General features: G+C 44.2%; 2 protein-coding genes across 2 annotated transcripts; both read right to left on the bottom strand.

The window, feature by feature from the left end:
- Positions 1-451: 451 nt before the first annotated feature.
- Positions 452-4,165, bottom strand: LOC137755323 (C-C motif chemokine 14-like). The gene is made up of 3 exons (XM_068531434.1): positions 3,980-4,165; positions 1,322-1,436; positions 452-887 (listed from the first exon to the last, which is right to left on the bottom strand). The coding sequence occupies exons 1-3, from the start codon at positions 4,062-4,064 to the stop codon at positions 785-787; spliced, it is 303 nt and encodes a 100-aa protein (XP_068387535.1). The 5' UTR covers positions 4,065-4,165; the 3' UTR covers positions 452-784.
- A 12,902-nt stretch (positions 4,166-17,067) lies between these two features.
- LOC137754846 (C-C motif chemokine 15-like) lies at positions 17,068-20,747 on the bottom strand. The gene is made up of 4 exons (XM_068530751.1): positions 20,585-20,747; positions 18,511-18,558; positions 17,903-18,014; positions 17,068-17,497 (listed from the first exon to the last, which is right to left on the bottom strand). Exons 1-4 carry the CDS (start codon positions 20,640-20,642, stop codon positions 17,302-17,304), a joined length of 414 nt encoding a protein of 137 aa, XP_068386852.1. The 5' UTR covers positions 20,643-20,747; the 3' UTR covers positions 17,068-17,301.
- Between the last annotated feature and the right edge of the window lie 3,016 nt (positions 20,748-23,763).

The raw sequence follows: 23,763 nt of genomic DNA, 5'->3' as shown, positions 1-23,763 counted from the left end.
TCTATCCACCCACCCATCCATCCATCTACCCATCTGTCTATGCATCCACCATCCATCCATCCATCCATCCATCCATCCATCCATCCATCCATCTATCCATTTCCTGAGCACCTGGTGTGGGCTTTTTGCTATGCCTTGTGCAGGACACAAAACTGAGTAAAACAGTAGAGTGCAACCTGATGTATGTAAGTGGATGGGGAAGAATTGGATAAAATATGTCCATGAGTCATTCCTATCCCAGTCAGCAGGGAACAGAGGTCTTGAGACCAGCCCAGGAAAAGACTATGGAGTTTGCTATAGAGAGGCCTTTATGAAGATTTACCTGCAAAATCAGGTGATAATTCTTAGCTTTACACTTGTGAAGCTTAAATAAGATAATGTACATAAACTGCTTAGCAGAGTGCTTAGAATATAGAAAGCGCTACAAAAATGGTATCTGTTATTATTGTGGTTATTATTGTGTAAAGGTAGCTTTTACACTGTCTTCCTCATCTTCTGCTCAGTTTTCCTCTACCTCCATCGCAGGCCTGACCCATTTTTTGGCACCAGGCTCTGGCCAAACTTTTGCAGAGTGAAGCTTGAGGCTGAGAGTGCCACCCTGAGCTGGGCTCACCAGTGTCCTCAAGTCTACTGCCAACGGGCAATTTAGTAGAAATGAACGAGGGCAGGGAAGGGCACGATGCTCTTTAATTCAAGGCAGGGCAGCTCCCAGGAGGTGTCTGGGGCTGAGTTGGGAGTGGGGTTCAGCCCCGTCTCTTTAAATTCTGAGCTGTGTCCTTCTCCACTACTTCCGGGTCACTCCGATCTCCTCCAGCGCCTTGATACAGTCCTGGACCCAATCATCGCTGGGGTTGGCACAGATGTGATGGCCCTTTCTGGTGATGAAGCTGTGAAACAAGAGGGGAGAAGGATGACAAACCAAGGGTCCGGCAGCCAGGAAGCAAGAGCCCATCCTCCCTTCCTCACGAATTCCTCATCCAACCCAGACTGGTTCTCCTTCCTTAGGGAGAGGTAGCCCAGGGCCAGCGTCCTTTCTGAGGCATGCCCTTCAGCCCCTCAGTGTCCCCACCCAGGAAGTGCCCCTTGCCTCCCCTTCCCCTCCCCCACACCTCCCCATCCATGGCACCAGCTTCCTCCTGGCCCCAGCGGGCCCCAGACAGCCCAGAAGCCCCCAGGTTGCCTCCCGGCTGCCTCTCCCTGCGTGGACATACCTGAGAAGTACCCTGGGGAGCCCCCATTCTGTGTTCTCCCTGCCCCCCTCTCCCCTACGCGGGCCCTGCTGGCTCCCCCTCCCCCAGTGTGGTGTATGGGTGCCACCTACACAATTCCAGGCTTGGAGCACTGGCTGCTGGTCTCATAATAGCCTGAAATCCACTGTCGCCTGACTGGCCGGATCACGTATTTGAAGCAGCACTCGGTGGGGTGGTAAGGTCCTCCTGAGGAGAAAGCATGGAGGGAAGCTGAGATCAGGGCACTTGTTTGTTTGTTTTTTTTTCCTAAATTTATTTATTTTATTTGTTTCTTTTTGGCTGCGTTGGGTCTTCACAATGAGAAGAAAGAGAAACTAGAGAAAGCTGCACGCGGGCTTTCTCTAGTTGCGGTGAGCGGGGGCTTCTCTTGTTGCGGAGCACAGGCTCTAGGCGCGTGGGCTTCAGTAGTTGTGGCGCACGGGCTTATTACTCTGCGGCATGTGGGATCTTCCCAGACCAGGGCTCGAACCCGTGTCCCCTGCATTGGCAGGCGGATTCTTAACCACTGTGCCACCAGGGAAGTCCCAGATCAGGACACTTGTTAAAGGTGACAGCTGCTGGCTGCCTCTGCCCCCGAGCCGGTGGAAGAGGGAAGGAAGGAGGGGACAGCCCCCAGAATTCCAAGAGAGGGCTGTAGAAAAAACTCAGTCCTCTGGTCTCCCTTTCAGACTCTTCCCGGGGCTCCCCTTTCCCTCCTCCTTCATTAGTGATCACTCTGCTTTCCATTCTCCACCCCCATCCCCACCCCAGAAGGACTGTCTGATGACTTTGAACTCCGGATGCAAGAGCAGCAAAGCCCAGATCTCAGCGAGCACAGGCCATCCCTGGGGGCAGCTGGCAGAGATGCTCCAAAAAGGAGGGATATGGGAAGAAATCCCAACAGGGATTGGGATGCATGCCACTTGGGAATGCAGACCCTGCCCCTCCCAGTGTCCCCATCCTGCCCGTGCACTGCAAAGAGGGCAGGATGCCCATACCAAGCCCCAAGGACAATGGCCCGGGAGCCAGGACACCCAGATCTGCAGGACACCCCACCTCGCCTCTGCTGGCTTTGCACCCATCACCCCTCGTTCCCTCCTCAGTCTCCTCATCTGTGAAGAGGTGGTTAACTGGATTGGTGGTTTTACATGAAGTTTCCTGGAGGCACTGATGCACTTGGGAGTTCAGTCTTGGGTATAAGACCCCATCAGCCTTTTTGTCTGTTTTACATTTTGGGCCTCCTGTGTAAGATTTTGCTTGAAGAGAAGGTTTCCTGACCTAAAACACTTTTTAAAAAATCACTATTTTTCAGTTATTTTTTCATTCTGAAATTTCATGGCTCTTACAGGAGGTGCAAGGGGGTGACAGCAAAGTCACACCAAGATTGAATTATGGGGGTAGCAGGAAGGGCGTTTCAGATCAAGGGCCCTGCAGTTATCGGGTGCAGTGATTGGGGCTGTGCATGTTACGTGACCAACCTGGACAGAAATGTGGGTGTGCACAGCGATGACCTCGGGGTCACCGACGGTGACCGGGTGCTTGGGTGGAAAGGGAAGGGCTGGTCCTCTCATCCAGCACCATTGCCAGCAGCATCCTCACTCCCCAAAGAGTGAAACAAGGGGCCCGCTGGTCCCCGGGAACCACTGCCACTGCATTCCTCTGAGCTGTCTGAGTGAATTCTCAGAGAGGCAAATCAAACTGTCCAGATTCCGTCAACTTTAGTCTAGTTTTATTTCAACAACGTTCTATGTTTCCCTTCAGTTTCTGAAAAGGAAATAAAGTAAAATTGCAGAGTGAGGAATAGTTTTGGCTGTCTGTAAAGGCAGCTCATCCTGAGAAGTAAGCTGAGAAAAGGTGGCCTGGGGACGCCCCCTACTGTCGCATTTCCCCCTACCACATAACTAAGCGATACTGCACTCGTGGGGTAGGGCGGACCCTGGAAGCAGCCTGGGTCCAAATCCCAGGAGGTAAATGGACACAGTGGCCTCGAGAGGCTCCAAATACTGTTCCCCAGTCTCCCTGGGGATAATGACCCCAAATGGGATGGGCCAGTCTTTTGCTTAATGGCGAAGAGAGGTGAATCGAGGGAGTGAAGAGATAGCCTGGCATGACTGCATGGCATTGACAGGAAGGGGACTCATCCCGGGCAGGATGAGGATGAAACCAGTTTAAGAAGACACCAGACCTTATATACATACAATGGAATACTACTCAGCCATAAAAAAGAATGAAAATTTGACATTTGCAGCAACATGGATGGACTTGGAGGGCATTACGCTAAGTGAAATAAGTCAGACAGAGAAAGAAAAATAACTGTAGGATATCTCTTATATGTGGAATCTAAAAAATATAACAAACTAGTAAATATAACAAAAAAGAAGCAGACTCACAGATACAGAGAACAAACTAGTGGTTACCAGTGGGGAGAGAGAAGTGGGGAGGGGAAAGGTAGAGGTAGGGGGTTAAGAGGTACAAACTATTAGGTATAAGACAAGCTACAAGGATATATTTCACAACATGGGGAATACAGTCAATATTTTATAACTATAAATGGAGTATAACCTTTAAACATTGTGAATCACTCTATCGTACACCTGTAAGTCACATAACATTGTACAGCAACTATACTTCAATAACACAAAAAAGAAGACACCAGACCTCCTTCTAGAGCCCCTTTCTCCCTGTATCCCCGGCAGCCCTACTCGTGCTTGTTTCCCCACAAGAACCAGGTTGGAAGGTATTGCACTCACCTGAATATGATTCAGTCTTGGACCCCAGGGTGACGGTAATGACGACGAGGAGGAGGAGGGAGATGGCTGCCGTGGAGACCTTCATCCTCCTGTGAAGGGAGTGGCTGCAGGAGGAGAGCTGGCCTGGTAGGGGCTTTGGAGGCTCCTGGGCTGAGGAAGTTTTGAGAAATGTTCATTGAGGCAAAATATTTTTTTAAAATAAGGGAACTAAGATTTCAAAGGGAAGTAGGAAGCAGTAGATTCCTCAGCAATTTCATATCCTGCACATTTGTTGAGGGTGGAGTGAAGGAAGCACAGAGAGCCGAGATTTCAGGGAGGAAATTGACCTCCATCCCCAGTGCGAATACGTTTAACCCTTTGATATAAGCTCTTCTTTAGTCGTAGGACGACCATGAGCACAGGGGGTAGAGGAGACTGTCTCAGATTTAGTGAAAGATCTCAAAGGCTGGGATGTGTCCTGTGCCAATTCTGGTTCCTGGCCTCAGAACAAGGCCGTATGGGGGCTGGAGATTGGAGGGGATCTGGGGTAACAGGATGAGGTCTGGAGCCCCCACATCAGGTCTAAGAAATCCTCACTTAAGCTCTTCAGCAGAACCATTGGCTCCCTACCTCATCCCCGTCCTTTCACTGTCCCCTGGGGTGAAGAAGTGTCATGGTGCTCAGCAGATCATTTATTTAACAAGCATTATACTTTAAGGGTTGCTATACACAATAGCTGCTGTCCCAAACGCTTCATGAATATTAGCCCTTTTAAGCCTTTTATCAGTAGTTGAGGAAACTGAGGCACAAAAAGCATCCATTACTCCCCCGAGATTTGACAGTTGATAAGTGGAATCGGGCTTCAAACTCAGGCAGTCTGGCTCCCAAGTCTGTGTCCTTAATCACTCTGCTGTGGAGAAGAAACACGGGAGCCCCCAACGAGCTGTCTCTAAAACTGTCCTGCCTGGCTTGGCTTCTCTAGAAAACCTTTATTCTGAGACCTTTCTGAGTTCAGGGGGTGGATCCCTTTGGGACCTTCTCCCAGTTTCTGACTTTCATTACAGAAAAGCTTGATGGGAACCTAGAAAATGCTTCATTCAGGGATGGCTCGCAGGTTTCATTGATTAGTGCTGGGCTGGCGCTCAGTGTTGGAAATGGTTCTGAGGCCATGTCCATGCATCATGTGACTGATGTGCTTTCTGTGAAGGTGCAGCTTGCGTCATCCTTAGATTTGTCTAAACAGGCTATTTACTGAGGAGGAATTGGAGCTCGGGAAGGGCCAGAGACTTGCTCATGTTCACAGAATGATTTGGATGCAGGACAGACCCACCTCTTCACACTCTCCGTCCAGTGGCCTTGACCGTGCCCTTCCTGGGGGAACTTGCCCTATTCTTCTTGCTGTTGTGGTTAGAAGGCTGTTTCCATCTTCTCTCCTCCACTCATCAGGGCAGGGCAGGCCTAGCAGATAGCAAGTGATCTGTAAGTATATGTTTTAGAAGAAGGGTGAATTGAGCTGGTCCAAGTATGTATATCTCACAGGAAACAGCCGAATTCTCATGCTTAGGTGCCAAGACAGTAATTTATTTGAAATGTTCTGTATTTGTTATCAATAATAACACTATTTAAACTCCTCAAGTCAAGTGATAACGATTGTCGTTAGGAACAATCTAAGGAAACGAGATGTTTCTGGGAAGAATATGAGTTGGGAAGAAAGAATGATTACTTCTTTGTTTTTGTGGAGACTAGCCTGCTTGCCAAGTTGTGGCTAGGATCTTTACAGGAAAGTCCTTTATTTTTCAAGCAGTTATTGAATTCCTACCCGCATTAGTCTGGTTACGCTCACTGCTATAATGAACAACCCCTAAATCTCAGGGGATTCATTAAATGAAGGTTTATTTCTTGCTCATGCCACAGTCCAGTGTGGGCCAGCAGTGGGACGAGGGTGAGTGTGTTGGAGAAGGCTGTTTCATGCACCCATTCAGGGACAAAGTCTTCCTCTATCTTAGAATGCCGCCATTTTCCACAAGAGGCCTCCAAGTTTACTACAAAAGGGGAGAAGCAGAGAGGGATGGGCAGATTTTTATGACCTAGTTCTGGAAATAGTATAAGTTACTTTCACTTACACTCCATGGCCAGAATGAAGTCACCTGGCTCCAACTTAATGACAAAGGTAAGTAAAATATAGATCATCTGTGTGCCCAGGGAGAAGAGAGAATGCGTTTAGTGACCACATCACTTCTTTGCCATAATATCATGGGCTAGGCTTGGAGGTGACCCTGACCTCAGAGGACTCATAGCTTGAAGAGGGACTCAAAAAAGTAAATGAAAATTGCAAAACAATGGGGTGAATGGCCTTCGGTGGCAACATAATCAGAGACCTTAAAGGTTCTCCTGTTCCCCACTGGTGAGTATGCAGTGCCTCTTTAAAAAATGTTAAAAAATCGGATTTCCCTGGTGGTGCAGTGGTTAAGACTCTGCTTGCCAGTGCAGGGGACATGGGTTCAAGCCCTGGTCCGTGAAGATCCCACATGCCGTGGAGCAACTAAGCCCGTGCACCACAACTACTGAGCCCACATGCCACAGCTACTGAAGCCTATGTGTCTAGAACCCGTGCTCCACAACAAGAGAAGCCACCGCAATGAGAAGCCCACGCACTGCTATGAAGAGTAGCCCCCGCTCGCCACAACTAGAGAAAGCCAGCGCTCAGCAATGCAGACCCAATGCAGCCAAAAATAAAGAAATAAAATTATTTAAAAAAATGTTAAAAATGTTTTTCAGAGCAACACATATGCACTGATTTAAAAAAATTGAATAATATGGAAAGGGTGTGTGGGACCCTTAATATGTTTACTTCTTTGCTTCATTGCCTGTGTGTGAGAAGTCTTCCAGCCCCACTGGCCTCAACCAAGTGGGTCATGCCCTCTGTCCAAGCACTGGCTCACACCAAGAGAAAAGGGAATGAGCTATATTACTTTTAAAATCTTTTTTTCTTTACTTTAAAAATCTTGTCTGTGGTTCTAAAAGTGAAATAGTAAAAATATGGGTTTTTTTTTTTTACAACTTTAAAGCACATATTTTTCTAGCTATTTTGCACTTCTAAGATTTTTACTTTTAAAAATTCAAAATTGGTTGTCAGACTTATTTAGCCATATTTAAACTTTTCCCAATTGTATATTTCTTTTATAATTAAGTAGCTTTGATAAGCTTCATCATGAAAAAAATCAAGAATTAACACAAGTCAAAAGCCGGCCCATTTTGTTGTTTGTCCTTGAAAAGACAATGAAGATTCATTTTTTTTTTCAATTCTTTGAAATTATTTTTTGGTTACTAAAGAAATATGTGCTTTATATAAAAGTTGCAGGGGCTTCCCTGGTGGCACAGTGGTTAAGAATCCGCCTGCCAATGCAGGGGACACGGGTTCGAGCCCTGGTCTGGGAAGATCCCACATGCCGCGGAGCAGCTGGGCCCGTGAGCCACAACTACTGAGCCCGCGCGTCTGGAGCCTGTGCTCTGCAACAGGAGAGGCCGTGACACTGAGAGGCCCGTGCACGGTGATGAGGAGCGGCCCCCGCTCTCCGCAACTGGAGAAAGCCCTCGCACAGAAATGAAGACCCAACACAGCCAAAAATAAAATATAATAAATAAATAAATTAAAAACAACAAAAAAGTTGCAAACAATGCTGAAGTTACAGAGTTGAGAGTGAGAGTTCCTCTTCAAATTTCCACTCCTGCAGCATCAGCATTACCTGGGAACTTGGTGGAAATGCTGATTCCTTGCCCCACCTAGTCCTACTGAATCAGAATTTCTGTGTTTTAAAAAGCCCTCCAGGTGATTCTTATGCATGCAAAATTTCAGAAGCCCTGAACTATAGCACAGCTTCCTAACTGGTGTACTTTACTGTACTGGTCTCTTCAGCCTTTGGGCCTCCTGACTGGGGCGGGGTAGGCCAGAGTCCCAGGCTGGTTGCCCCCAGTACAAAAAAACTCATCATTGTAATCCAGTGTTGCATAATAATTTAGAGATTTAGTGATGAATTAGATATGATTTTTGCACACAGATATCATATCTTAGTCTTATTTTCAGTCTTCTCTATACCCTGAAATAGTCTTTTTTTTTTTACTTTGTTGATGGAATTTTATTAAAGTCATTGAATAAGTCATTGGACAAAGGGGGTTAATGACAGTTGAATAACACTGCAAGCTCATGCAAGACAGTGATTCTGTCCTTTTCACCATACATCTCCCCAGTGCCTAAAAGAGTACTTGACATATAATAGGAGTTCAGAACCAATTTCTGAATAAATATTCTAACTTTATGAAAGTCACTGTATCATATTCTCCTCTTATACACTGAAATATACTTGAAGGGCAGGAATGTAGTTTGTTTTGGTCTCATGGTTTTCCTAATGCCTACCATAATGTATAACATAAAGTAGTCGCTCAATCATTATCTGTTTGAGTGACGATAAATATCTGTTTCAGGATTCCAGAGAAAGGGAGAGAGCTGCTCTGGCTGGGATAGTAGGGGAAGGTTTTCTGGTGGCATCTAAACTGAGCCATGCAGGATGGGTTGAGTTTTTCTGAGAAGGCTGAGAGGAGGAGCATTTCTGGAAGAAGCACCACAGAAATCAAGGAAGCGAAAGAGAACATTTTTTTTTTGAGGAACTCTGAAAAGAGAGTATTACATAATTGACCTAACATAACATGCCATTTTCTCCTCAAAGAGCTCGGAGAACTGTTGTGATTGACCAGATGCTTGGTCAGAAAGGAAATTCTCAGTTTCCACCCCTCATTTCTTTCCAGCTGCTAGTGTCGTGACCAAAAGCCTCGATCAGGGGATACCTGGCCCTCTGCTGTCCACACTGCTCAGGTGGCCTGTGCTCGCCATTCATTCTACTGAGCTAACAACTCGACCAAAGAAACCACACACATTGCCCTTAGGCCTAGCATTTTTAAATCCAGTAACTCTTTGAGATCTTCAAGCCTCTGAAACAAAATCTCAACGGAGAAGCCAAAAGCTGCTGTTGCCACCACAAGTAATGAGAGCAACAGGAAAGATCATAATTGGGTCAAAATACAGGCCAGAACCCTGAGCATCTGTGTTTGCTTCTTTTACCTCCCCCAATCCCACTGAAATGACAGAATAAGTATGAAAATAAAAAATTTATTAAAAATGAATTCATAGTAGTAGCAGAGAATCAGAAAAGATGACAGAAAACTGACCATAAGGTGAGAAATTTCTGTTCTATATAAAGGACATTTGTCAACTCAATGGCAAAACACAAGGCGGCTGAAAAACTTGTATCCTCACATAGGTGATGGAGAAGATCATTGAGAAAATATTTTTCCAACAGGACCCCGGGTAACCCAAAAATCGGAGTTGGGGGGTATTAGGAGAAGAAGCTTGGGTCCAAAGAACAAGCTAGGACCTTGCCAGTCCCCGCTTTAGGACAGTCAGGGGTTTGCCCCCAGGATAAAGCTGCAAGCACGGTTCTCTAACTAAAGAAGGATATCCTCTGTAAAGGTCTATATGGGAAAAGAATCTAAAAAAGAGTGGATACGTGTATATGTATAACAGATTCACTTTGCTGTACACCTGAAACTAACACAACATTGTAAATCAATTATACCCCAATAAAAATTAAAAAAAATAATAAAGAAGGGTATCTGCTGTGGGAGTCTTCCAGAGGAGATTATGGGCCAGAGAGAGAATTGGGCTGTGACCTGGATAACTTCTGGTCAAAGACAAGAAGCCCCACCTCTCTCTGCCCCTTAGAAATGAAGCTCTCTGACAACCTCTGAAAGCCCGACTGGTCGCACCCCTCCTTCCTTTTCACTCGCCACAGCCAGTGGCAAGTGAAGTAATAATAATAATAATAATAATAATAATAATATAATAATATAATAATAATAATAATAATTAGAATCTGCATTTACCACTAGGGAACTAGGGGTTTCCACTTATGCTGGGAAAAAAGAAAGGTATCCCTGAAGGAGTAAAATACACTAAGGCACTCTTCCCCTTCACTGGTCCACCAGCTAGCCTTCCAACCTGCTTACCCATACCTCCTAAAATGGTATCTCTAAGTGAGGTTCTAGGACCACCTGCATACGAATCACCTGTAATGCTTATTTAAATTGTATGCATCTGTGCTTTACCCCTGACCACCCCCCCAATCATCTCCCAAATGATGGAGTAAAAGAAAATGTTCTAAACTGTAGTCAAAGGTTAGCTATTTTAGTAGGGAGGATAAGATGAGACGAACTATGAATCTGTGGGTTTTTAAATATTTTTTTGAGATTTTTGTTGATTGTAGTATAGATGATGTACAACATTATATAAGCTATAGGAGTACAATGTAGTGATTCACAATTTTTAAAGGTTATACTCCATTTATGGTTGTTTTAAGACATTGGCTATATTCCCTGTGTTGTACAATGTATCCTTACAGCTTATTTTAATTTTATTTTTATTTTTAATTTTTTAGGCTGCACCGTTTGGCATGTGGGATCTTAGTTCCCCGACCAGGGATTGAACTCGTGCCCCCTGCCTTGGGAACACGGAGTCTTAACCACTGGACTGCCATGGAAGTCCCCTTGTAGATTATTTTATGCATGATAGTTTGTACCTGTTAAACCTCTATGCCTATATTGCCCCTCCTCGCTTCACTCACCCCACTGGTAACCACTAATTTGTTCTCTCCATCTGTGAGTTTATTTTTTTTTCTTATATTCACAAGTTTGTTGTATTTTTTATATTCCACATATAAGTGATATCACAGTATTTGTCTTTCTCTCTCTGACTTATTTCACTTAGCATAATACCCTCCAAGTTCACCCATGTTGTTGCAAACGTCAAAATTTCATTCTTCTTCTAAGGCTGAATAGTGTTCCTTTGTATATATATATACCACATCTTTTAAAAAAAATATTTATTTATTTATTTGGCTGTGCCAGGTCTCAGTTGCAGCACATGGGATCCTCATTGTGGCATGTGGGATCTTTTTTAGTTGCAGCATGCAGGCTCCTTAGTTGCAGCATGTGGGATCTTTTAGTTGTGGCATGTGGGCTTTTTTTTTTAGTTGTGGCCTGTGGGATCTAGTTTCCCGACCAGGGATTGAACTCAAGACCCCCACATTTGGAGCACAGAGTCCTGACCACTGGACCACCAGGGAAGTCCCTATATGACATCTTCATAATCCATTCATCTGTTGATGGACACTTAGGCTGATTTCATATCTTGGCAATTGTAAATAATGCTGTGGAACATTAGGATGCAAGTATCTTTTCAAACTAGTGTTTTAATTTTTTCGGATATATACCCAGGAGTGGGTATTGTTGATTTTGGTTTGCTAGGATTTTGTTGACAATTTTTGCATCTATGTTCATCAGTGATATTGGCCTGTAATTTTCTTTCTTTGTGATGCCTTTGGTTTTGGTATCAGGGTAATGCTGGCCTCATAGAATGAGTTTGGGAGTGTTCCTCCCTCTGCAACTTTTTGGAATAGTTTGAGATGGAGAGATGTTAACTCTTCTCTAAATGTTTGGTAGAATTCACCTGGTCTTGGACTTTTGTTTGTTGGGAGTTTAAAAATTACTGATTCAACTTCATTACTGATAATTTGTCTGTTCATATTTTCTACTTCTTCCTGATTCAGTCTTGGGAGTTTGTACATTCCTAAGAATTTGTCCATTTTTTCTAGGTTGTCCATTTTAACAGCATATAGTTTTTCATAGTAGTTTCTTATGATCCTTTGTATTTCTATAGTTTCAGTTGTAACTTCTCCTTTTTAGTTTCTGATTTTATTGATTTGGGCCCTCTCCCTTTTTTTCTTGAAGAATCTGGCTAAAGGTTTATCATTTTTAAAAATCTTTTCAAAGAACTAGCTCTTTGTTTCATTAATCTTTTCTATTTTTTTAGTCTCTATTTCACTTATTTCTGCTGTGATCATTATGATTTCTTTCTTTCTACTACCTTTGTTTGTTCTTCTTTTTTATTTTCTTTAATTGTAAGGTTAGGTTGTTTATGTGATATTTTTTCTTGTTTCCTAAGGTAAGCTTGTATTGCTATAAACTTCCCTCTTAGAACTGCTTTTGCTGTGTCTCATAGGTTCTAGATCGTCGTGTTTTCATTTTCATTTGTCTCTAGGTATTTTTTGATTTCCTCTTGATTTCTTCAGTAATCCATTGACTGTTTAGTAGCATGTTTTTTGGTCTCCACGTTTTGTGTTTTTTGGGGCTTTTTTCTTGTAGTTGATTTCTAGTCTCATAGCGTTGTGGTTGGAAAAGATGGTTGATATGATTTCAGTTTTCTTAAATTTACCAAGGCTTATTTTGTGGCCTAGCATGTGATCTATCCTGGAGAATGTTCTGTGTGCACTTGAAAAGAATGTGTTCTGCTGCAATTGGATGGAATGTTCTATACCTATATCTATATCTATCTATCTATCTATATATCTATTAGGTCTAATGTGTCATTTATGGCCAGTGTTTCCTTGTTGATTTTCTGTTTGGAGGGTCTCTCTGTTCATGTAATTGGGATGTTAAAGTTTCCTACTATTATTGTGTTACTGTCAATTTCTCCCTTTATGTCCATTAACATTTGCTTTATCTATTTAGGTGCTCCTATATTGGGTGCATATATTTTTACGATTGTTTATATCTTCTTCTTGACTTAATCCCTTGATCATTGGATAATGTCCTTCTTTGTCTCTTGTAAGAGTCTTTATTTTAAAGTCTATTTTGTATGATATAAGTATTGCTACCCTGGCTTTCTTTTGATTTCCATTTGTGTGGAATACCTTTTCCCATACCCTCACTTTCAGTCCGTGTGTGTCTTTAGATCTGAAGTGGGTCTCTTGTAGGCAGCGTATGTATGGATCTTGTTTTTGTGTCTATTGGGCCACTCTATGTGTTTTGATTGGAGCATTTAGTCCATTTACATTTAAAGTAATTATTGATATGTATCTTCTTATTTCCATTTTGTTAATTGTTTTGGAGTTGTTTTGTTGGCCTTTTTTGTTCCTTTCTTCTGGCTTTGTTCTCTTTCCTTGTGATTTGATGACTATCTTTATTGTTATGTTTGGATTCCTTTTTCATTTGTGTGTGTGTATACTTATTATAGATTTTTGGTTTGTGGTTACTATGAGGTTTTTATATAGCAATGTATATATGTATACATGATTGTTTTAAGTTGCTGATCTCTCATTTCAAATGCATTTTAACAACCCTGCATTTGTACTCTCCACCCCCATGATTACTGATTTTGATATCATATTTTACATCTAACAGTTTTGTTTATCCCTTAATTGCTAATTGTGGATATAGATGATTTTTCTAGTTTTGTCTTTTAACCTTCTGACTAGTTTTGTACATGGTTGATTCTTTACTATATATTTGCATTTAATGATGAACTATTTCCTTTCATAATTTTCATGTTTCGCCGGGCGCGGTGGCGCGCGCCTGTAGTCCCAGCTACTCGGGAGGCTGAGGCAGGAGGATCGCTTGAGCCCAGGAGTTTTGGGCTGTAGTGCGCTATGCCGATCGGGTGTCCGCACTAAGTTCGGCATCAATATGGTGACCTCCCGGGAGCGGGGGACCACCAGGTTGCCTAAGGAGGGGTGAACCGGCCCAGGTCGGAAACGGAGCAGGTCATAATTTTCATGTTTCTAATTGCGGCCTTTTCTTTTTCACTTGGAGATGTCCCTTTAACATTTCTTGTAAAGGTGGTTTGGTGGTGCTGAACTCTTTTAGTTTCTGCTTGTCTGTAAACGTACTGGTCTTTCCGTCAAATCTGAATGAGAGTCTTTCTGGGTAGAGTATTCTTTTTTGTAAGTATTTCCCTTTCATTACTTTGAATATATTGTGTCACTCCCTTCTGGCCTGTAGAGTGTCTGCTGAAAAGTCAGCGAATAGCCTTATGGGGGTTCCCTTGTATGTCGTTTTTTGCTTTTCCTTTGTTGTCTTTATTTTTTTAAATATATTTTTAAAGTTTATTTTCATGATGTTTATTTTGTTTTTGTAATTTTCAGGTGTCAATTTATTTCTCCCTGAACATCCTGGTTGAAATTCCACCCTCGACTATTCCAATGCACTCTCTCTCTCTCTCTTTTTTTCTTTTTTTTGGCCACACCGTGCAGCATGTGGGATCTTAGTTTCCTGACCAGGGATCAAACCTGCTCCCTCTGCAGTGGAAGAGTGGAGTCTTAACCCCTGGACTGCCAGAAAAGCCCCCCTTTGCTGCTTTTAATATTTTCTGTTTATCTTTAAATTTTAATTATTGATACAATGTGTCTTGGTGTGTTCCTCTTTGGTTAATCCTGTGTGGGACTCTCTGTGCTTCCTGGACTTGGGTATTTGTTTCCTTTCCCAGGTTAGGGACATTTTCAGCTACTATGTCTTCAAATATGTTCTCATCCGCTTTCTCTTGCTTTTCTTCTTCTGGGACCCCTGTAATGTGAATATTTGTGTGTTTGATATTGTCCCAGAGTTCTCTTAAACTGTCCTCATTTCTCTAATTCTTTTTCTTTTTTTCTGTTTGGCATCAGTTATTTCCACTACTCTCTTCCAGCTGGCTGATCCATTCCTCTGTATCATTTAGTCTACTGTTGACGCCTTCTAGTGTGTTTTTCATTTCTGTTGTTGTATTCTTCATCTCTTTTTGGGTTTACTTTATATTTTCTAACTCATTGTGAAAGACTTCTCACTTCTTGCTCTGTGCATTCATTCTTCTCCCAGGTTCTTTGGTCATCTTTACAGTCGCTACCCTACTCTTTCTTGGGTAGATTGCCTATCTCCACTTCACTTAGTTCTTCTTCTGAGGTTTAATCTTGTTGCTTTGTCTGGTGCATCTTCCTCTGTCACCTCATTTTGCCTAAGTTGCTGTTTGTATTTTTATGTATCTGGTACATGAGTTATATTTCTTTTTTTTTTTTTTTAAATTAATTAATTAATTAATTAATTTTTGGCTGTGTTGGGTCTTCGTTTCTGTGGAAGGGCTTTCTCTAGTTGCGGCAAGCGGGGTCCACTCTTCATCGTGGTGCGCGGGCCTCTCACTGTCGCGGCCTCTCTTGTTGCGGAGCACAGGCTCCAGACGCGCAGGCTCAGTGGTTGTGGCTCACGGGCCTAGTCGCTCCGCGGCATGTGGGATCTTCCCAGACCAGGGCTCGAACCCGTGTCCCCTGCATTGGCAGGCAGATTCTCAACCACTGCACCACCAGGGAAGCCCGAGTTATATTTCTTAACCTTGGAGAAGTGGCCTTCTGCAGGAGACGTCCCAGCATCCCAGCAGTACATGCCCCTCTCATCATCCAAGCTGTATGCTCTAGGGGTTCCCCCTATGAGGGCTGTGTGCTTCCTTCTGTTGTGGCGGGCTATGTGGGTGTCTGATAGACTTGGTTGGCCCTGGTCTGTTTGTTTGCCAGGTTCTGCATTGTATGGAGCTGTTGGCTGCTGGTTAGTAGGGCCTGGTCACAGGGCTGCTGACTGCAGAACTCCAGGGAGCCCCAGGGCTAGTGCTGGCTCACTGGTGGGCAGAGTCAGAATCTAGAAGACTCCAGGGTGTTATCTGCCTACTGGTGGGCGAAGCCAGGTCTTGGAGTTAGTGCCAGACTACTGGCAGGCAGAGCTGGATCCTGGAGTCTGGTTGCAGGGCTCAGGGGTCCCAGAGCTGGTGTCAGATCACTGGTGGTGGGGGTGAGCAGTTCCTGATACAAGTGGCTATGATGATGTCCGGGTTGTCCCAAAGCTTGTATTGGCCTGCTAGTGGGCAAGATTGAGGCCCAGCTGGTCCCAAGGTAGGATCTGGCCTGCTGGTGGGCAGGCTGGTTTTGTAGGCTGTGGGATTGTGGTTTTCTTGCATGTAGTGTCTGCCCCCTGGTGGGTGAGGCTTGTCCAGAGGCTAAAGCAGGCTTCCTGTAGCGCAGAGCTGGGGCCCTGAGGATTCTGGGGCTGGTGCCTGCCCACTGGTGAGTGGAGCTGGGTTCTGGAACTCTGGTGGGTGAGGCCATGTCCAGAGGTGGCTGTAGGCTCAGGGGGTCTTAAGGCAGCCTGTCTGCTGATGATGAGGCTGTGTTCCCACCCAGTGACTTGCTTGGCCTGAGGTGTGCCAGCAGTGGTGCCTACAAGCTGTTGGGCCAGGGCAGGGCTGGATCCTGGAGCAATAAGCTAGAGGGAAGATTCCACAGTGGTGCCCCCCAGCACCAGTGTCCACGTGGTAGAAGGAGCTCCCAAGAATAGCTGCTACCAGTGTCTATGTCCCCAGGGTGAGCTTCAGTTGCCTCCTGCCTCTCTGGGAGGCTCCCCAAGATCAGCAGGTAGGTCTGACCCAGGCTCCTATCAAATGTTTGCTTTTGCTCTGGGTCCCAAGGCCTGTGAGATTTTGTGTGTGCCCTTAAAGAGTAAAGTCTCTATTTCCCCCAGTTCTCTGGGACTGCCAAAATTAAGCCCTGCTGGCCTTCAAAGCCAAATGCTCTGGGGGCTTGTCTTCCTGGTTCAGGACCCCTGGGCTGGGGAGCCTGATGTGGGGCTCAAACCGCTCACTCCTGTGGGAAAACCTCTGCAATGGAATTATTCTCCAGTCTGTGGGTCACCTACCAGGGAGTATGGGACTTGACTGTATCATAAGTCTGCCCCCCTACATGTCTTATTGTGGTTCCTTCTTTATGTCTTGTAACTTGTAGCTTTTTACCAAGCACAGATGCAAGGGATTTTTGTCTAGTCGAAAAGAGAATCCCCAAAGTTACAGATCTATTGCCCTATAGCAGCGGTCCCCAACCTTTTTGGCACCATGGACCGGTTTTGTGGAAGACAGTTTTTCTACAGATGGGGTGCGGGGGAGATGGTTCAGGTGGCAATGCGTGCACTGGGGAGCGATGGGGAGCGGCAGAAGCTTCGCTCTCTTGCTCACCTGCCACTTGCCTCCTGCTGTGCAGCCAGGTTCCTAACAGGCTGCGGACTGGTACCGGTCCACAGCCCAGGAGTTGGGGACCCCTGCCCTATAGGATATTAATTTGTTTGTCTCTAACTTAACATTTCAGAATGCCATCCCCAATAACTATATAAACCTCTGTTCCTCAGATGATCTTTGAATCAGTTTAATTGTTCCTTCATTAATGGGTTAAATACATCTTTGACACACATTCAATCTATATTTGAATGTCATGTTTTTAGCTTTTAAAAAATTATACTATGATGTCTTGTTTTGACAAAAACACAAATCCAAAGTTCAGCAATTCCGACAGATTCTTTTTCCTCTTAAAGTTAAATTGGATACTCTATATTAATGCACTGCTTTTGTAACCAGAACAGAACAGAACAGTAATTGTTGCTTTTTAAAAAATAATTCAGGCCAGGGCCCACCTAGGAGGTAGTCGGGGAAAGAGAGATGGAGGTGAGGGGGCCGACTCCAAGTATCCCTTCTCAAGAAATAGCGTTCTCAGGTCCTTGATTGCTGATTTTAGCTTCAGGTGCAACACGCATTTCTGAACTCGCTCATCTTTGGGGTTAGCACAGACATGCTGCTCCCTCTTGGTGATGAAGCTGGGAAGCAAAGGAGGGAAAGATTACAAACAGAGGAGGGTTCAGCAAATGGGGATGGGGAGGCCCATCCTCCCTGCCCCTCAGATTCCCCACTCGGCCCAGCCTGTTCTTTCCTTGCTCTGCTGCAGGAGCTCAGAGTGGCCCCTCTCTGAGACCCTCCCTCAGCCTCCGAGACTCCCTTAGTGACTCATGGAGTTTCCTTGGGCGGCGTCGCTCCTGCTCTCTCCTTCCTTCCCTAGCTTCCCTCTTCCCCGGGAACATCTCATACCTGATGCCCTGCAGGCTTATGAGGACATAAGCCTCAGCTGACCTGGCAGGATCCAGAAGGTGGGACTTTTCTGGACATCCATCCATCAGGTGCCTCCCCCAACACCCCCAGACATGGCCAGTGAGCTTGGCACTTACATGACGGCAGGCCGGGAACACGCACTGGTCGTTTCTACATAATCTTTCATGAATACACATCGGATCTTTCGTGAGGTGTAAGACATGCAGCAGTCAGTGGGACGGTGAAAGCCTACAGCAAGAGAAAGGGTCACTTCTTAAGGACTGAGTCTGAGGAAAACTAGATCATTTCCCCCTTTGCTCCTGAGTACTGGGAAGGGTAAGAAGGTGCAGGACTCGAAAGGGATGTTTTCCTTGTCTGCCGGCACTTGCTGGTGTCTCCTTGCTTCACTCTCCCCAGGGTTGAGCTGTGTGTCTGAGGGCATCCAGGCAGGGCCACAACAGAGCAGGACCATTCCTCCCAGAAGAGGAAGGGTCTGAGGCCTGCAGGGGGCACCAGAGAGCACCCCTCCCCCCTCCCCCAGATGAGCCACAGCCAGGTGGAATAGAAGTCATCTACAGAAGAGGCCATCTATGGACCCATGGCCCATCCTGAACTTCCTTGGAGATGTTCACCACCCACAGGACCCTCCTCTCCCCCCAGGCCCTGTAAACGAGGTAGACTGAAGCCATTGAGCAGATCTGTACCTGCTGGCTGTTTTTAAATATATACCGTAACAAAATTTTACCTCCTTGAGTTATTGAGTGTTCATTCTTCAGGTTCGGCATCAGGTGTTCTATTTGAGAGAAACAGTAGAGAAGGGAAGAAAAATTACTGGGAAGCAGTTGTTTCAACATCTCCATCTATCTCATTCCTCAACCCCATCCCCTGGTAGGGAGGCAAGGATGCTGGAACACTGGACCAGACCTGCCTCCAGGCCCATTTTCTCTATCAAGGCCCTGAGACTTCTCAGGGAACTTTTGAAAAAGTTTGAGACATGAAAACATTCTATTGACTTGAATACAAAAAGCAAATTGCAAATCCAACACAAATAAATCAGTTGATTAGCTGCATAATGTGATACAGTCCACAAAGCTTTCTACACATTTTTGGAATTCACAGGACTCTGGAAGCAGACAAATTTTTCATTAAATGATTTGGTGGCACAATGTCACCCAAAGTGAAGTGAGGCTATCTACAGGCTTTATTTACTCCTTTAACATAGGAGTAAATGTGTTTGCTGCAGAAATATTACTGTGTTTGGTTAATGTGTCTCTCAGACTCTGTCAGGGATGTTAAGTAATGTCCAGGTATGTGTTACCTTTTTAAAAATATATATTTTCAGAATGTGATAAAATGTACATAATATAAAGCATACAATTTTAATCATCTCTAAGTGTACAGTTCAGTAACATTAAGTACATTCGCATATTGTGCAACTCATCACAATCCATCCATGGAACTTCTTTCATCTTGCAAAACTGAAACTCTGTACCCATTAAACAATAACTCCCCATTTGCCCCTACCCCATCCCCTGGGCCACCGCCATTCGACTTTCTGTCTCTGAATTTAACTGCTTGAAGTACCTCATATGAGTGGAATTATACTATTTGTCCTTTTGTGACTGGCTTATCTCACTTATCATTATGTCTTCAATATTCATCCATGTTGTAGCATGTATCAGAATTTCCATATTTTTTCAGGCTGAATAATATTCCATTGTATGTATATACCCTGTTTTTCAATCCATTTGTTTGTCAATGGACACTTGGGTTGCTTCCCCCTTTTGGCGATTAAAATTCATGCTGCTGTTAGCATGGTTGTACAGGTATCTCTTCATGTATCTGCTTTCAGTTTTTTGGGTATATCAAGAAAAGGAATTGCTGGGTCATATTTTATTATCTTTTTAAAACCTGAAAAATTCTGCATTCCAAAATACATCTAGCCCCAGAGATTTTGATCAGGGGTTGTAGACCTGTACTATGCTAATTAGGCAAACACAACTAAACTTTTAGCTCATTTCTTATATAGTTACATATGAATTATATTAAATGAGGCATGTGCACACACTTCAACATGCTTGATATGATGTGTGGGGGGCTTGCAAAAGTCTTAAATGACATGTCTTTCCATAACAGCTTGTTAACTAGCTTGTATCCTAACGCCACCACTTACGGCTGTGTGATCTTGAGCAAGTTATCTAGGGTTTCTATGCCTCAGCTTTCTCATTTGTAAAATGAGAATAATAATAATAATAAGCAAAACCATATAATTTGCTGATAGTCTACCCCACAGCATTGTTAGGAGGATCCAATGTATTAATATCTATAAGATGCTTAGAACAGTGCTTGCTTTCACGTAGGAAGTACTAGATATTTATTTGTTAGATAAATAAATATGATTAAGTAGACTTGGGTGAGTCACTTGCCTGGCTTGTCCAATTTCCTCCCTGAAATGATAGTTTTACACCAGAGGGTATATAATAGCTCTAACATCATAGAATTCTATACCTCTTTCTACACATTTACAATTTGACTACAATTCTCTTGATCTAGCCCATAATGGTCCTATATCAGCTAAGAGAAAGTGTCAGATAATTCTGGCCATGAAAGGGAGAGAATTGTTTCCCCAGGTGGGACCAGTCACCTGTATACAGTTTTCCCCAGGGATCGAAGGCTGCAGGGAGAGGTCTATACCTACTGCTGCTGCTTTTAACCAAGTATCACATCCCTGTTGGGACAAAGGTGTCCCTCTGCGTCTCCTCCCTGGACTGCGCGTTACCATCAACCTGCCCACCTGTGAGAAGGCTCACTGAACTCACCAACTGCAGCCTGGGCAGCAAGGATGAGGCAGGAGAGGGCAGCTATTGAGGTCTTCATCTTCCCCGTGCACAGCCAGTACCAGCCTGAGAACTCTTGGGCTCTCTGCTCTCTGACTCCCCCAGACCCCAGCTCTGCCCTTGTATTTATAAGAAGAGGGGGACCAGGAAGTCACAGGGCAGAGGTCAGAATGCTGTTCTTTGGCTGAATAACAGACAACACACTATTTCTAAAAAAGGGAACGAGGCTGGGAAGGCAACAGGAAGTAGAGGGCAAGGATGACTTGAGGCTTTCCCAACTGCCCAATGGACACAGGCAAAGGGAGGGACTAGTTTATGAAGGATACTTCCTCTAGGAGGTTCACTGAATACTTTAATCAGAACTTTTTCCTCGGGAGTTAACCCCATTCAAGGGCATGAACAGCCTGTTATCAGGGGTGACCAGAGAGGACGCTCTAACGTGTGAACCCAGTCATGTGACTCCTCTCTTTGTTTCACCCCCACATCCAATCCATTAATAAATACGATTGGGTCTACTTTCAAAAATGTGTCCAGAATCTTATTATTTTTCACCACATCTACCCTCTCCATCTTGTCCGAGCCAACCTTATCTCTCACCAGGATTCTTGCAAAACCTCCTAATTTGTTTCCTTCCTCTGCCCTTGCCCTGTTTCACTTCATTCTCAACTTTGCAGCCAGAGTGATCCTGTTAAAATATAAATCAGATCAAGTCAATCCTGTTTAAACGCCGCTGCCGATGGCTTTTTAATCTCCCCAGTGTAAAGCCCAATCCTTCTAATAGCCTACAAGCCCCTATGTGCTCTGGTCCCTGTTTTCTCTCTGTTTTCAGGCCCTATTACTTCCCCTCACTCATTCTGCTTCAGTTATACAGGCTGGTTCAGAGACTTTTGTTCCCTCTGCCTTCGTTACTCTTGCCTTAAATTACTGTATTACTTTCTCCCCAACTTCCTTCAGCTCCTTACTCAAATGTTATTTTTCTGGTTAGTCTTTCTGGGACACTCTATCTAAAATTATAACCTCCCTCTGCCCAAATTTCTTGTCTTAATTTTTTCTCCTGTGCACTTAACACTATCTAATATACTATATACTTTACTTGTAAATCTTTTAGTATCTGTCTCTTCTTCTAGAACATAAACTCCATGAGAGCAGGGATTTTTGTATCTTTGTTCCTAGTTTAGATTCCCCTGAAAGCAGAGCATGAGAACTATGGGGTGAAGCTTGATAATTTGGGAAGTATTCCTAGGAGCAGGAATGAGAGCCTGGCCCAGTTGGTGGGGATTAGCATTTGATTCTGCTGGGACTTTTTGAAGTGCCTTATGAATGCATTGCAGAATATTTTGCCTGGAGGAAGAAAGGAGAAACATTTATCTCCTGGCTTTCATCCCTGTGGCATTTTAAAATATGGCCACATATTCGTTGACATGCTTCTCATCAAACAGTGGGGTCTGTTTTCTCCCCTTGAAGCAGAGGGGGCTTTGACTGGTTCCATCAATGGAGCATGCCATGTGACCTCTGAAGCTAGGGTGTGAAAAACCATGGGGCTTCAACCTTGATCACTGGGGACACTTACTCTTGGAGCCCTGAGCCACCATTTAAGAAGAGTGACTAGCTTGAGGCTGCCATGCTGTGAGGAAGCCCAAACTACATGCAGGTGTTCTGGTAGACAGTCCCAAATGAGCATAGTCTTCAAGTCATCCCAGCCTAAGTGCCAGACATGGGAGTGAGGAAGCCTGTAGATCTGCACTGTCCAATATAGCAACTACTAGCCACATGTGGCTACTGAGCACTTTAAATGGGGTTAATCTAAATTGAGATATTCTGAAAGTATAAACTATACACTGGGTTTCAAAGATTTAGTACCCCCCAAAATATAAAAAAACTCAATAATTTTTTATATCGATTACATGTGGAAATGATAAGGTTTGGGATATATTGGATTAAAGAAAATACATTATGAAAATTATTTCATCTGTTTTACCTTTTTTTTTTTTTTTTTAAGCCATGCCACGTGGCTTGCAGGCTCTTAATTCCCCAACCAGGGATTGAACCTGGGCCAAGGCAGTGAAAGTGCCGAGTCCTAACCACTGGACTGCCAGGGAATTCCCCTGTTTTCCTTTTTAAATACGGCTACTAAAAAATTTAAATTTACATATGTGACTTGCATTGTATTTTTATTGGACAGCACTGCTCTAGATGGTTCCCCAACCCTTTGAGTCATTTCTTGCTAATTGTGTCTTCCCAAGCATGCCCCAGGCATCATCAGCAGAGATAAGCCATCTGGGCTGTGCCCTGTATGAATTTCTGACCCATAGAATTTGTGAGCAGAATACAATCGTAGTCATTTTATTCCACTAAGCTTTGGGTGGTTTGTTACACAGCAACAGATGGTGGGGACAACCCTTCACTGGCCAGTGGTGGATCACAAATATTAAAATCTTCACACTTCTGGTGTGCTAATGCATGTGTGTTATATTCTATCATGATTTCCACAGCTAAGGATCAGAGAAGCCCCAGGGCAGGAAGCTAGAGTTATGAGGCAAGAGACCTGCATGAAGCTTGTGTAAATCTAAGAAAAGTGATGACTGAGCAGTGGCTGAGTAAAAGGGTGAGGTTGCAAAGATGTGAAGTAATACACAATATGGTCCACCCTTTGCTTCCCTCCAGTGTGTTTGTGCTTTTATTATGTCTAATCCGTCACAAAGCCTCCTTCAAGATGGTTGTATTAGTTCTTTCAGGTTCAAAAGAACCCATACTGTGTACTCATACTAGTACATCTCTACTCCCCACCCCTGCCTTCTCCCCAGGAATCCAGCAGAGCCTAATGTTGCAGGGATGGGAACCACAAATAGATGACTGGGAATTATGGAGAGAGGGGCCAACCCCTTGGTTCCTGAGTGTTTTAGCCACTGGTGACATAGCATCATCTGACAGCCTTTGATTCAGTGCATATACTGCATTCTGGGAAGGTCCCAACCCTGAAGTTTGTTGTTGCCTCAGCTAAATTATTAACAGCCCACCATTCTCTTGATCTGGCTGCTTCTGGGTGATTAAGTATATGGTAATACCAGTGGATCCCATATACCCACTGACTCACACCATTTGCTATAATATGGATCCCTTGACTTGAGCCATCTTGTACAAATACCATACTGAGTGATCAG

This window comes from Eschrichtius robustus, chromosome 20, assembly GCF_028021215.1.
Source record: "Eschrichtius robustus isolate mEscRob2 chromosome 20, mEscRob2.pri, whole genome shotgun sequence".
Classification (NCBI taxonomy): domain Eukaryota; kingdom Metazoa; phylum Chordata; class Mammalia; order Artiodactyla; family Eschrichtiidae; genus Eschrichtius; species Eschrichtius robustus.
Note: the sequence above shows the minus strand (reverse complement) of the source record. Positions and strands in the feature narration are given on the sequence as shown.

Coding starts and splice junctions, on each gene's coding strand:
- LOC137755323 (XM_068531434.1), bottom strand. CDS start 4,064: ATGAAGGTCTCCACGGCAGCCATCTCCCTCCTCCTCCTCGTCGTCATT. Junction 1,437..3,979: donor CAAGACTGAATCATATTCAG/GTGAGTGCAATA, acceptor CTTTCTCCTCAG/GAGGACCTTACCACCCCACC. Junction 888..1,321: donor TGCTCCAAGCCTGGAATTGT/GTAGGTGGCACC, acceptor CTTGTTTCACAG/CTTCATCACCAGAAAGGGCC.
- LOC137754846 (XM_068530751.1), bottom strand. CDS start 20,642: ATGAAGACCTCAATAGCTGCCCTCTCCTGCCTCATCCTTGCTGCCCAG. Junction 18,015..18,510: donor ACACTCAATAACTCAAGGAG/GTAAAATTTTGT, acceptor CTCTTGCTGTAG/GCTTTCACCGTCCCACTGAC. Junction 17,498..17,902: donor TGTTCCCGGCCTGCCGTCAT/GTAAGTGCCAAG, acceptor TTTGCTTCCCAG/CTTCATCACCAAGAGGGAGC.